The following is a 13,628-nucleotide window of genomic DNA, read 5'->3' on the forward strand; positions in this document are numbered from 1 at the left end:
TTAACTCTCTGCATGTGGGAGCTTATTGATATGTTTATTTTTTGCTTATTTCAAACTCTAAATTCTCATGGGTATTGTTAGATTGTAATTTAAGTTGAATTAGGTGGCATGAGGAATGTATGCCAAGGATCAAATTCTTTTGTAGCAATCCTTTATTCACATGACCCAAGTGTAAGTCTCAAGCCACAAACATTTTTAGCTATTCTCACTATCCTCATCATTAATGCAAACTCAAGTATGCTTGTTGGTATCCATCCCATCTCAAATGCCACATTTAATTTGATTCCTTATCTCAAAACACACTAAACTTGCACAAGGCTCTCATTCTATATAACAACAAAGAAACAATAAGAGGAAGGAGAAGAATCACCAACATGTTCAAGCATTGTTAAATTAAGGTTAATAAATCCCTGTGCCTCTACTCTGCCACTGAACTCACTCTTGAAATCATTTTTTAGCTTCTTAAACAGCTTTATTAGAAATATCATCCATAAATATGGGACTTGTATCAATGAATGGCAAAATCACAAAGGAAGAGTTCTATACTTTATATAAAGTGATGGGGTACGTACTAAACAAGCCCAATAGCAGTGACGGCCCATCAGCCCAAGGAAGAGTATCAGTTCGGCATTACCAAAGAGTTCGGCCCCAGCCTACAGCTCGGTAAAAGCCGACCAATCAAACTCGGCAAAAGCTGCTCGGCAATAGTTCAGCAGTTCGGTCTCAGTATTCGACCGAACTGGGAGATAGTGGACTCATGCAGAACCTCCACTACACGATCTATTTAGTGGTGTCAACTCATGCAGGATCTCATGCAGGATAGCGGACCAAACAAAGAGATAGTGGACCCATGCAGGATCTCATGACCTCCACGACATCCACGACCTAGTTAGTGGTGATGCAAGCCACGATCTTAGTTCAATGTATAAATAGAACTTATATCAGATAGACTGGGGAGGAAGAAAAAGCTCTCTAGACATCAAATATCATATAGCAAGTCTGTATTTGTAAGCTGTAAACCAGATCAAGCAATACAATCTTGCCCTCCTTTCTTCCCGTGGACGTAGATTTACCTCAGTAAATCGAACCACGTAATTCCTTGTGTCGTGATCTATATTTCTTTTTACCCGCATTTATTACCATCAAAAATTCGCCCAATCATCACTGGCGCCGTCTGTGGGAAACAGAGAACCAAATTTGTGATAAAGCGAATTTTTGACCCTTTTTCCACCAAAAAAAAAAAAAATGCATACCAGATCACGTAACACCCATAATACCGTTCGTGATAACCATGAGGAAGCTAGTCCAGCCCGCAGGTCTGGAAAACAGCCTCGGGAGAAATCTACTTCCAGTTCTCACGGAGAAGGAACAAGCCGCTCAAAGACTCATCGCACCGAGTCTTTCCAGCAGCCCGATTTGAACGAGGCTGTCAAGTTGTTTTTGGCCGAGAAGCAGGAAGAGTTCTTAATTTTCCTGCAAAAGGGCCAAAAGCCGGAGACGAAAACGGTGGATTCTCCCTCCTCATCCAGACATGAAAGTCACTACCGCAGTAGTGCCGTGTCTTCCAGGAAGAAGAATCCTCAACCCCGACATGTTCCTGTTCCTCCTCGGTACCGGAATCACAGGAGAACTCCATCTCCTCCATACCGAAGAGATGTCGGGTTCGCCATGTACGGAGCATTGAAGACTCCGTTCTCGGACGATATCACCCGAACTCCCTTGCCACAGAACTACCGAACTCCGTCAATGACTTATGACGGGTTAGTGAATCCTCATGACTTCCTGGGACGCTATCAGTATAACATGGCGAACCAGGGTCTCAATGAGGTCCATATGTGCAAGCTGTTTCCCGAGCTGCTTATCGGGAACGCAAGAAGGTGGTTCGATAGCCTCCCCCAAGGCAGCATTAGATCTTACCGAGATCTAATGGATGCTTTCCACAGGAGGTTCTTTCAGAAAGCGGAAGCCCGAATCACTTCGGCTCAGCTGCTTTCTATACGTCAAGGTCGCGACGAAAAGATCAGCGACTTTATGACGAGGTTCCACAAGGAATGCCTACAAGTAGATGATCTCAATGATCTACTTGTCATTTCGGCATTCCAAAATGGAATCCTGCCCGGAGCTCTCTACAGAAAGCTCGTGGAATGCAGTCCGCAAACAGCTCAAGAGATGTGGGACATTGCGGACCAGTTCTCCCGTGCCGATGAGGCAGACCGTCGCAAACGGTCTTTAGACAGCTCATCCCGAGGAGACAGGAGGAAGCCCGATCATAGCGATCAGGGACATCCTCGCCGAACTCCTTTTGGCGATCAGGGACATCCTCGCCGAACTCCTTTTGAAAGGATTCAAAGAACTCCGGTGCAAGACCGATTGGGGCCACGTCTCAATCCTGAGAAGCCGCCCGCTCAGTTCGTACCATTGAACAAGCCAAAGGACAATGGGTAGAAAATCTCCCTCAAGTCCTAAGGTCCTACCGAACTACACCTAAAACCTCCAACGGTGAAACTCCGTACAGTCTGGTGTACGGCACTGAAGCCGTGATTCCGGTTGAGATCGGCGTACCCAGTCCCCGAACTCTAAATTTCTCCTCAGAAATGAATGATGACGGACTGAGAGCCGAACTAGATCTGGCCGAAGAAAGAAGAGAATTGGCCTGCATAAAAGCAGCCAAGTACAAGGAGCAAGTAGCCCGGTATTATAACCAAAGGGTGAAAAAGCTGCAATTTCAAGTGGGAGATCTCGTCTTGAGAAACAACGAAGTAAGCCGAGCAGAAAAGCTGGGCAAACTCGAACCCACATGGGAAGGTCCATATCGGGTGTCAGAAGTCCTCGGCAAAGGGTCTTATAAATTGACTCACATGTCAGGAGAACAAGTACCCCGAACATGGCACATTTCCAACCTCAAGAAGTTCCATTTGTAAGAGACAGTCCGGTCAGTCAGTCTTGTGTCTAGTTCGGTCCTAGGGGTATGTGCTTTCTTTGTTTTTTACTTCTTGTCCGTCCTTTTTATTTGTCTATGTGCGTTTTGTCTGTCTATGTGCGTGTCGTCTCTTACAAATGTTACTGAGGTATCTTGTTCTTCGAAGGCTGATCCCCTTTTTAGAACATATATAAGCCAACGATTGTGAGTCCAAGCTTCTAAGGAGGATACAAGACCACAATTCAGCTTAAGAAACAAGCAGTTCGTCTGAAACGAACTGCAACAAAGGGAAAGTCCGATCCACGCGATAAAACTCGCCGAATTAGGACAAGGGAAAGTCCGATCCCCAAATTAGGACAAGGGAAAGTCCGATCCGAGCGATAAAACTCGCCAAATTAGGACACAAGCTTAGTCCGGTCAAAGAAATTTACTTCATAAGACCAAAGACGAGTCCGGTCAAAGAAGTTTACTTCATAAGACCAAAGACGAGTCCGGTCAAAGAAGTTTATTTCATAAGACCGAGGACCAAGTCCGGTCAAAGAAGTTTACTTCATAAGACCAAAGACGAGTCCGGTCAAAGAAGCTTACTTCATAAGACCGAGTACGAGTCCGGTCAAAGAAGTTTACTTCATAAGACCGAGGACGAGCACGATGAAATTTTTTCGCTGAGCTGTAAATACGCAGTGATAGAAGCGAAATGAAGATTTCATTTATTAAAACTTGTTCGGCATATAATTCTGCTGCCCTACGAGAAGGCGTTACGCCATTACAAAGGACTATTCTACTGTCCATGGTTGCTAAAGTTGAGCCATCTATTCACAAAATCCTCGTGAAGCCGAGTTCGGCCATTCCGGGCAGCTGAAGAATAAGCAGATCGACGAGATGCTCTAATCGACCTACCGCCTCTTCCCTGAGCCCGGGAAGCTCTAGCACCTCGGCGGCGAAGAGTCTCTTCACGAATCATTTGCCGATCTTGCTCACTCATAGTCACCGCTCCTCTGCGAACTTCAGTCCGTCCTTGTCTTGACGTCTCCGGTTGTTCCTGAGTTCGTTGCTGACTTGGAGTAGGGTTTTGAGCAAGTGAATCAGAGGTTTGAGTTGGAGTGCGACCATCTGTTGGCGGGAAATGCCTAAGGAATCTCTCGATTGAGGGACGCCGGGAAAGAATGATGTCGTACCGAGAAGCCCAGCGCCGCAATGATTTCACGACTTGTTGGCAAGCCGAGCTCTCCAGCGCATTGTTCCTCCGGAGTACATGATATTCCTCCCACAGTTCGTCAACTCGTTCCTGAACTTCAGAGATGGTCATTCCCCCGCGCCTGCAGATGAAATCCTCATACGCAGTCCTCTCAGCGACGGCAGTATTCAGCTCGGCCTCCAGATCTTTCTTTTCGGACTCTAAGTCCTTATTGTCGGCCTCCAGCTTCACTAAACAAGCCAAGAGTTCGTCATTATTCATCTGGTCAGCTATGGCTTTTTTCTCAGCTTCGTCTAAAGCGGAAGAGTACAGCCGCTTCCAGTGAAGTACCTCCAGCTCCTTAAGAGTTAAGAATACAAAGCAGCTATGTCAGTTCGGCATTTCAGTTTACTGAGCAGGTAGTAAACCACAACAGGAGTAAAAGAGAGTACGAAAAGCTATACGAAGACACAAGTGTAGAAAGAAGAATTTTTTCATTCATAAGAAAAAAAATTTTTACACAAGGAGGGCTTCAAGGCCATTTTACAACAAGGAAGAAACTAAACTAAGAGAAGGGAGACGAAATCATACTCCGCCAGCTTCGTCTCCGGCTCCTCGGTGAGGTTCAGCTTCCTTCTCCTTGTCTGCCTCAGCTTCAGCCTCGGCCTCCCTGCTCCCCCCAGCCTGCTCGGTGCCCCCATCACCGATCTGCAGCACCTCTTGCTCGGCCTGCCCGTCTCCGGTCTGCTGATCAAGCTGCTCGGTCTCACCCTCTCCGTGGAAAATTGGAGCGGGTGAAACTGGCCCTAAGGAGGCAAAGATAGCCTCCATATTCTCGTCCCGGTCAGCTCGGCAACTACGAACTCGGTCAGCAGAAAGCAGGACCGAAGACGAAGCAAGCTCCTCAAGGAGCGGCAGACTCTGGAGACGAGCTGCTATCTCTCGGCCGTACAGCGGCAGGACGACTTCGGGCCCCTGCTCGGCATTATCGGTCATCAGTTTCAGCAGATCACCGACAACGCGAAAGCACGGAGAACCTCCCCTTGGGCAACCACGGCGGCAGCATCCCTCCGTTTCGTCTGCTCTCGCTGGATGATGAGCTGGTTTTTGGCAAACTGGGCTTCATCCTGGGCCGAGATCCTAGCAGCTCTGGCCTTCTCAAAGTCTGCCTTAGCCTGTTCGGCCTGGTGACGAGCAGCCGCCAACTTCCTCTGCATCTCAGCATAGTCGCTGGACGCTTTAGAGAGTTCGACTGCGACGAGCTTGCTGAGCATGCTATTCCTCTGAAAATGGAAAAAGGAAAGAGTCAACAGAGGGGCCACCAAAAAAACATAGGAAAGAAGCAAAGCCAAAGAATCAAGAAGAGAAGTTACCTCGGCAAAGTCCGTTGGCCATGCAAAAGGCTCACAGACATGCTCCGAAGGGGGCGCCAAGACGATGTCTCTCTCCGGCGCTCTTGGGGGCTTCTGGGTCTTCCCCTTCCCCTTTGCCGAAGTGGACTCTGGCTTTTTTGGATCCGAAGAAGAGGTCTTCTGCCTCTTCGGATTCTTCTCGGCATCAGGCGCCGAGCTGGTAGCCTTCTGTTTCTCCGGCTCCTTAAGCTCGGAGGATTTGCGGCTAATCTTATTTAGCAAGTTCACTGCCAAAAAGCAAGGTTAGTTTTCGCCACAAAAGCAGTAAGGCACAAAAAAGAATTCCTCACCCTCAGTCTCTTCGTCCGAAGACGAGGAGTCGAACACGAAGTCGCCCTTGACGAGCTCAGACTCCAGGTACTGCTTCCTAATCATAGGAATCTTATTGAGCTCGCCCTCGAGCTCGTCCAACGGTTCTAACCGAGGATGAGGAATCACGGACTTCGGCCCTCTCCAGGGAAAGCCCGGAGCCGCTGTCCTATTATAAAAAAAAGAAGCGATGTTGCCACTTTGGCCACTTGGTTTTGCAGAAGGCCCTAAAAGGCTGTAAAGGGATCAAGTAAAACCAAGATCCTTTTCTCTTAAACTGGAAAAAATTAAGGATTGCCCTCAGAGACAGATCCTTATCTAGCCTACGCAGTTCGGTAGCAAAGGCCGATAAGTGCCTCCAAGAGTTCGGAGTCACCTGACCTAAAGGGAGTTGAAAAAAATCAAGCAGCTCTACAAAGGCAGGGGGAAGAGGGAAACGAAGCCCGCATTCCAAGCCGGCTTCATAAACGGTGGCGTAACCCTCCGGCGGCGAGTCAGCCCTATGAAGGTCGTCGGGAATCGCAACCTTCCCCCCAGGAAAAAAATATTTTTCGTGTAGGGATATCACAGTATCCTTACTCAAGATGCTGTGAAAATACTCTACGGTCTTCTCCCCGGATTCTTTCCGGCTAGAAGACCCCTTACCCCCTTTCCTACCGCTACCTGACTCAGAAGAAGAAGAAGAAGAAGACATGGTTCTTACTCTTTGAAAGTCTGAAGAAATTCTGAAGAAATTCTTGAAAGCGGAAGGAATTTTTTACGCAAAAGAGAGAGAATGCAGAAGAAGCAATAGCAAAAGTGTTCAAATGATGAAGAAATGACGTATTTATCAGATTCGGAGAAGATTTCAAAATCATCGCACCGTTTCGAATCCCACCTTTTCAGGATTCAACGGCCGGATTTTACTGTCGCATTTAATGCAGTCACGCGCAAGGCACGTCCCCTGACGTCAGCCTCCCCCGTACCTTTATCCAGAATGCCGAAGTGACTCGCTTCGCCGAAGTGATTCACTTCGCTTTTCGGGGGGGGTAGTGATGGGGTACGTACTAAACAAGCCCAATAGCAGTGACGGCCCATCAGCCCAAGGAAGAGTATCAGTTCGGCATTACCAAAGAGTTCGGCCCCAGCCTACAGCTCGGTAAAAGCCGACCAATCAAACTCGGCAAAAGCTGCTCGGCAATAGTTCAGCAGTTCGGTCTCAGTATTCGACCGAACTGGGAGATAGTGGACTCATGCAGAACCTCCACTACACGATCTATTTAGTGGTGTCAACTCATGCAGGATCTCATGCAGGATAGCGGACCAAACAAAGAGATAGTGGACCCATGCAGGATCTCATGACCTCCACGACATCCACGACCTAGTTAGTGGTGATGCAAGCCACGATCTTAGTTCAATGTATAAATAGAACTTAGATCAGATAGACTGGGGAGGAAGAAAAAGCTCTCTAGACATCAAATATCATATAGCAAGTCTGTATTTGTAAGCTGTAAACCAGATCAAGCAATACAATCTTGCCCTCCTTTCTTCCCGTGGACGTAGATTTACCTCAGTAAATCGAACCACGTAATTCCTTGTGTCGTGATCTATATTTCTTTTTACCCGCATTTATTACCATCAAAAATTCGCCCAATCATCATAAAGCAATAGTGTGATTGAGTGAGAGCCAACAGCAGAACTATTGTCCACTGCCTCAGCACAACATTCATTCCATTAGATACATTTATGTGTTATAGAGAAAGCAACAAGGCAAATACTTAGATAAATGTTGTCATGTCTAAAACACCAAAGAACATAAATTCTTTTATAAGTAATAAATGCAAAGAGCAATACAAAAAAACCCGTAGGCATAGCTTGACCTAAAAAGAAAAATAATACTCCTAGTAGTCAATCAAATTTTTTACATTTTTGAGAGGGAAAGTCAACTGCTTCCACTAGGCTGATTTGACATCAGTATAAGGTCTAAAACTATATGTTTGATGATTACATGAGAAAATTATCATTGACCATATCTATCATCTTCTTTCCATACGAGAAAGAAAGATGAAGTAGGTGACTAAGGGTTTCCACTATGGATAGCCGCGGGTTGGGGCGGTCGCGGGGCGAACCATAATGTAGGCGTCGTCCGCCCCGGGGCGGACGAGAAACAGGGGCGGACGGCCATTCGGCGAAAGCGGGGCCAGGACGCGCCGGCCCGGGGCGGGGTGGGGCTATAGGCGGGGCTATCTATAGTGGGGCGGCGGTCGGTGCGCCGGCTGCTCCCTTGATTTTTTTTTTATATAATTTTCGATAATTTTTTGAGAGATGAAGGAAGAAGGAAGAATGAATTTTTTTAATACACGTTTTTTGTTATAATTGATTATAATTGGTTATAAAATTTTAGGGCTATTGAAAGTGTCCACCATAGTGGCGGAAATAAATTTTTGGGGCTATGGAAAAAAAAATTGGGGTTGTGGACAAAAAATGAGGCGGTGCTATTGGAGTATCCGCCTTATAGTGAACACTCTAATAAACAAAACGAAAGGAATTTTATACATGTATAAAAAGTTCATTTTTTAGATTAGGCCACTTATAGTGAGACAACCCAAAATATAGATATAGGTCATTTATAGCGGGACGAAGGGAGTACTCCACTTTCATCCGAGATTGTCTGGATCAATTTATTTCCATTTGCTTTTATAAATCATTTTGATGCAACTTCCTTCTCCTAACAATAACTGCGGACTTAAATCAAGTGCATCAAAAATAAGGGGGGAATAAACATTATAAAATTTAATCAGTCCCTTGGTAGATGTTTTACCATAAATTTTATGCATATGGTTGTCATAGAAGCATAATTAACATATATATTGATGTGACATCTAAAAAATGATTTATAACTAAAATGAAGCTGTTTAAGATTGTATTATAGATGTCTTCATTTAAAATTAGAAAGTACTACAAATAGAGAAAAATGATTGCAAATATTACTCGTCTAAGAAGAGATCCGTCACATTATAGAAGGAAATTTACTATTAATAAATAAACACCAATTTTGATGAAAGATCCAAATGAAAAAATAAAATTATTTTTCAAATAATATGGAGTATTAATTAACAATTAATGCATTTTGTAATTATTCCTCATGATTTATGTATATTTAATTATGCTCTTTTTTATCCCAAAAAACATGGTAAAATAAATATACAACTCTGTTGGACCTTAATAAGTAAACGGGTGATGAATGACGAAACTACCCTCTACCCACCCTCAATATTCAACAAAGCACATCCATCTTCTCAACTCTAGTTTACTTTTCCATTTTCACTAGTATTTTTCAAGAGCTTTTAATTGACCAGGTTTCTTTCTCCTCTCTTCTCTCTTGCTCTACTATATATTTGCACATGTTCAAGCGCGCCGATTTTGCGTGAATTCGTTAGGGGAGTATGTTTCCTAGTTGCTTGACTGTATTGGGAAAAAAGTGAATCGGATCGTTTGATTATTTGGCCAATTGGTTTAGTGCTGCTTTCAACTGTGTATGGATTTTTGTGAGTGACGTATTATTCTGCGGTATTCAGCTTCTTTCCCCCTTTTTTAATTTCTTGATTCTCTGTTTTGTGTGAAGAGGATAAAGGAATTTTGTGAGTGACGTGTTTTGAGGGGAACTCGTGTTTTGATGTTTTAGTGAAGCGAGCAGCTGATAATCTTGTTGCCCTTGTTCAATGTGAAAAATAGAAAATATGGAATATTGTGTATATATTTTTTATTTGATGAGTTTTTTTTATATAATTTCTGATTTCAAGATGAGGGGGGGGGGGGGAGTACTTTCTTATCTTGATATTGGAAATGTAGTAAACAATTGCAATGCTGTCAAATTTTGGGGAATTAGTATAAATAATGATAGGTTTAAAATTTCTTTGATCATTTGTAATTGAATATGTTTTGTGAGTGGTTGTTGTTACTCTCATGTTTGCTGTTGTTTTAGTCTAATGAGATGTTTAGTGTTGCACGTTTGTGGAAAAGTGATGGTACAACTGCCGAAGAGTTCCATAGATGTTCGTCTTATACAGCATTTGTTCGTATTGTGTGCATTATTATCGTTGAAATCTTTTGATATCTTCGTGGATGATGCTTCCATGTGACAATGTTAGAGCTACTGTAAAGCAGGCACAAAGTAGACTGAATTGAATATATTGAGGCAGACGACAAATGTTTTACTTTTTGTACTTGATGCACCATGTTTAAGGGAACTTAATTTTTCAGTCTCGAGAACCCATGGTGGAAGAGAGTTCAAAGCAAGATACACTTATAATGGAGGAGATTCAGTTGTATACCAACTGGGACGATGTCATGTGTCCCATATGCTTGAACTTTCCTCACAATGCTGTTCTTCTCCAATGCGCATCATATGAAAAAGGATGTCGTTCCTTTGTGTGCGACACCGATCATTTGCATTCCAATTGTCTGCAACGCTTCAAACAAGCAAATGGAATGTCACCAGAAGGAAAATCTCCAAGCACTGCTGAAAATATACAGTGTGTGGATTCAGAATCCGAGAGCAAACCAGCCTGCCCCTTGTGCAGAGGAGAAGTCACTGGATGGGTAGTGGTCAATAAGGCTCGTAATTATTTGGATGAGAAGAAACGTTGCTGTGAAGAGGAAAACTGTCAATTTGCAGGTACTTATTCTGAGCTCCGAAAGCATGCCCAGGTGGAACATCCTCATGCTTGCCCTTCAAAAATAGATCCTGCACGCCAGCTTGATTGGGACAATTTCCAGCAGTCCGCTGAGATCATAGATGTATTAAGTACTATTCATTCAGAAGTTCCACGTGGAGTGGTTTTGGGTGATTATGTTATCGAGTATGGAGATGATCACTCTGGAGATGATTATGATGACTTCCCTGGGGATGAGGGAAACTGGTGGACATCCTGTATTCTGTATCAAGTTTTTGATAACTTTAGGGCATCTAGAAACCGAAGAAGATCAAGAGTCAGTGATTCAAGAAGAGGAAACCACCGTTTGAGTTTTGATACTTCAAACTATGATGAGGGTTCTGTGTCGTCTGCGGAATATGCAGATTACAGAGCTGATGAGACTGATGATGAATATATGAGTGCAAGAGCATTATCCAGACGAAGAGTTGCAGAACATAGGTGAGCATTAACATTCTATATGTTCCTTTATATTGTAAGGTTGATTATTCTTGGCGTTATTCCAATATATTGATTTGCCTCCTTTCCTAAAACAAAGAAAGTAAAATCTGTTAAAAGACTTTTATTACCACATGAATTGTTGGTTTATGAGATAACACACCATGTGTTTCTTGGCAAATCAAATTTGGTATTGTCATATCTATTCAATATTGATATTTTTATTCCATGTTAACTGCAATTGGATGATTCGATATAATGTCTAATTCTTTGGTGACGAAAAACCAGTTCAAGGTGTATAAATGAGCACTAAGTATATTTATATCGCTTGTAAGTTTCTCGCTTTTCTGCATATTCACCCGATTTTTTCCCTCACAGCTCTCGAAGGCGTCGCTCCCGCTTCTTTGACAACTAGGGTAAGCATTTACTCCTACCTCATTCTCTTGCAATTTACCATGCGATGAACCTAAGTTGTATCTCTTTCTTAGGGATCCTATTTTTAACTTGGAAGGTATCACTATGATTTCCTTAGCAATGACATACAACTACCCTCATTCTGTAGTTCATGCATTGTACTGTATTTGTTATTATGCACTCTTGATGATCCCTTCTAGTAATTATGCAACAGAATAGAGTTCATCATAGGTGTGGAATGGAAAAATTGAAAAGTTTACAGATCTCTGTCGGGCTGTTGACAAACAGTGGATGATGCCAAAACCATATTGGCAGTGCTGGTGGTGCAAAGTTCTCAGTTTAACAGATTGATGTTCCTCTTAGGTCACTTGTTTCTCATACTTGGATTGCAGGAGTGTCTGGTTTTAAAACTTTAACGCGCTCCGCTTTCTTATAATTGTTTAATTATATTTATACCCCCTTGTTAATGTTTCTTGGCAGACTTCCTTAGCTTCTTAGATGACTCTATGTCTGAATTCAACTACTGCTGGAATTTGTCTGTCAATGGAAACAATGTTCATAAATGTATCATTTCATTTTATTTCATTATAATGCCTTGTTGATTTATGAGGATTATTTATTGTGCTTCATAGTGTTTGTCATCATGTTTGCTAAGCAGTTGAGTCCAAGGAATAAGAATCAAAGATGCTTGGATAATCAGTGGAGTGCAATGATGAAAATTTTCTTTAACTTATGAAGGCGATATGAATATGGCAACAAAAGGAATATGTTTGATTTTGTGCTTTAATATAATCATATATTCTATTACCAGTGGGGGCTGATGGTCCAATGTCCCTTTCTCCTCATTTGACATTTTCTTTTTTAAAAATCTTGAATCAATTTTTGGATTTGTTATTTTACACGTGGCTGAGCCTTCCCTAGTTAATTCGAATAAATTTGATTCAACAATCCCACCTTCATCAAATGTGTTTACATTTCGTATCAATTAATTATTGCAAGTACCAAGTAAATTGCTGAATTATGCTAATCAAATGTAAGGTACATTGCATTATGTCACATCATGTTTACGTCGCAAAAGTAACTTGAAATATTCTCTGTCATCGCCATCATCTACACCCCTCATTTCACATCATCTCAAAGCACTACTTGCTTTTCATAGTATTTTTTACTCACCTCCGTCCAATAGAAATAGATCATTTAAAATTGAAACAAATTTTAACACATAACTGAAAAAATAAGATAAAAACAAATGTATTAAATAATGGAGCTTATAAACGATAAAGTAAAAAAGAAAGAGAAAAATATTGCTACCATAGTCCATAAATGAGTCATAAATAGGTATGAATTGTTTCTATGGTATGAAGGGAGTACTATTTTTTACTACTACTACATTAATTTCTAACTAAAATAATTTACGGAGAAAATAACATAAAAGCCTGACTCTAGTAAAGATTACATGTCTATAGAAAACTCAATGGTCATGTTTGGTTGGCGGGAAAGTAAAGTTGGCAAGGAAAATGATTCCTGGGAAAATGAATCTTGTGAATATGATTTCTAATAACTTTACTTTCCCGTGTTTGGAAAATATCAAGATTTGAAAGTATATATTTGATTTAAACACTAAACTAAAAATATACTTATCATTTTTTATTTATAAAAAATAATAATACATATTATTTAATAAATTATTAATTACAAATGATAATAATTATATTATTTTATTTATTATTACGATGGATAGTTTAAATATGGATTATACATCATAATATATAATAATAAATAAGATTATTATTATTATCATCATTATATTTACTTAATTTTTATTTGAATAAATTTTATAATTTAAAATTTCACTATAATTTTATTGTTAATTACTAATTTATAAATTAATAATTATTATATTATTATATAGGGATGTATTCATTTCCTTTTCCTATATTTCCTCCTTTTTCCTTCTTAATACCATTAGATTAGAGAAATGGACGGTCAATATCAACATTGTGTAATTAATCCCGTGTTGCATTATTTGTCCTATTTTGTGCATTATGAGGGTACAATAGTAATCTAATAATGGCTGGAAACCGCTACGAATAATGCACCACATGGTCACGAGTAATGCATATAATTGCCTATATAATGCACAATATGTGAACTGCAATGCATACGAACAAGATGTGCTGTGTTATGATGTTTGACACACGTTTCTTGTTTCCCCTAAGGGTTTAATAAGCTTAGGGGCTAGGGTATAGTACGTAGACATGTAT

The 13,628-nt window shown here is 41.5% G+C and overlaps 1 protein-coding gene across 6 annotated transcripts; it reads left to right on the top strand.

Annotated features, from left to right (window-relative positions):
• Positions 1-9,051: 9,051 nt before the first annotated feature.
• Positions 9,052-12,105, top strand: LOC121785457. 6 transcript variants are annotated; one of them, XM_042183896.1, is made up of 4 exons: positions 9,052-9,156; positions 10,061-10,953; positions 11,329-11,366; positions 11,579-11,949. In XM_042183896.1, the coding sequence occupies exons 2-3, from the start codon at positions 10,073-10,075 to the stop codon at positions 11,363-11,365; spliced, it is 918 nt and encodes a 305-aa protein (XP_042039830.1). In that variant the 5' UTR covers positions 9,052-9,156; positions 10,061-10,072; the 3' UTR covers position 11,366; positions 11,579-11,949. The 6 variants fall into 6 exon arrangements, with proteins under 6 accessions (XP_042039830.1, XP_042039829.1, XP_042039831.1 ...); XM_042183895.1 differs by lacking the exon at positions 9,052-9,156 and adding an exon at positions 9,163-9,367; XM_042183897.1 differs by lacking the exon at positions 9,052-9,156 and adding an exon at positions 9,163-9,345.
• Positions 12,106-13,628: the final 1,523 nt, after the last annotated feature.

Source organism: Salvia splendens, chromosome 21 (assembly GCF_004379255.2).
Source record: "Salvia splendens isolate huo1 chromosome 21, SspV2, whole genome shotgun sequence".
NCBI lineage: Eukaryota > Viridiplantae > Streptophyta > Magnoliopsida > Lamiales > Lamiaceae > Salvia > Salvia splendens.

Coding starts and splice junctions, on each gene's coding strand:
- LOC121785457 (XM_042183896.1), top strand. CDS start 10,073: ATGGTGGAAGAGAGTTCAAAGCAAGATACACTTATAATGGAGGAGATT. Junction 10,954..11,328: donor CGAAGAGTTGCAGAACATAG/GTGAGCATTAAC, acceptor TTTCCCTCACAG/CTCTCGAAGGCGTCGCTCCC.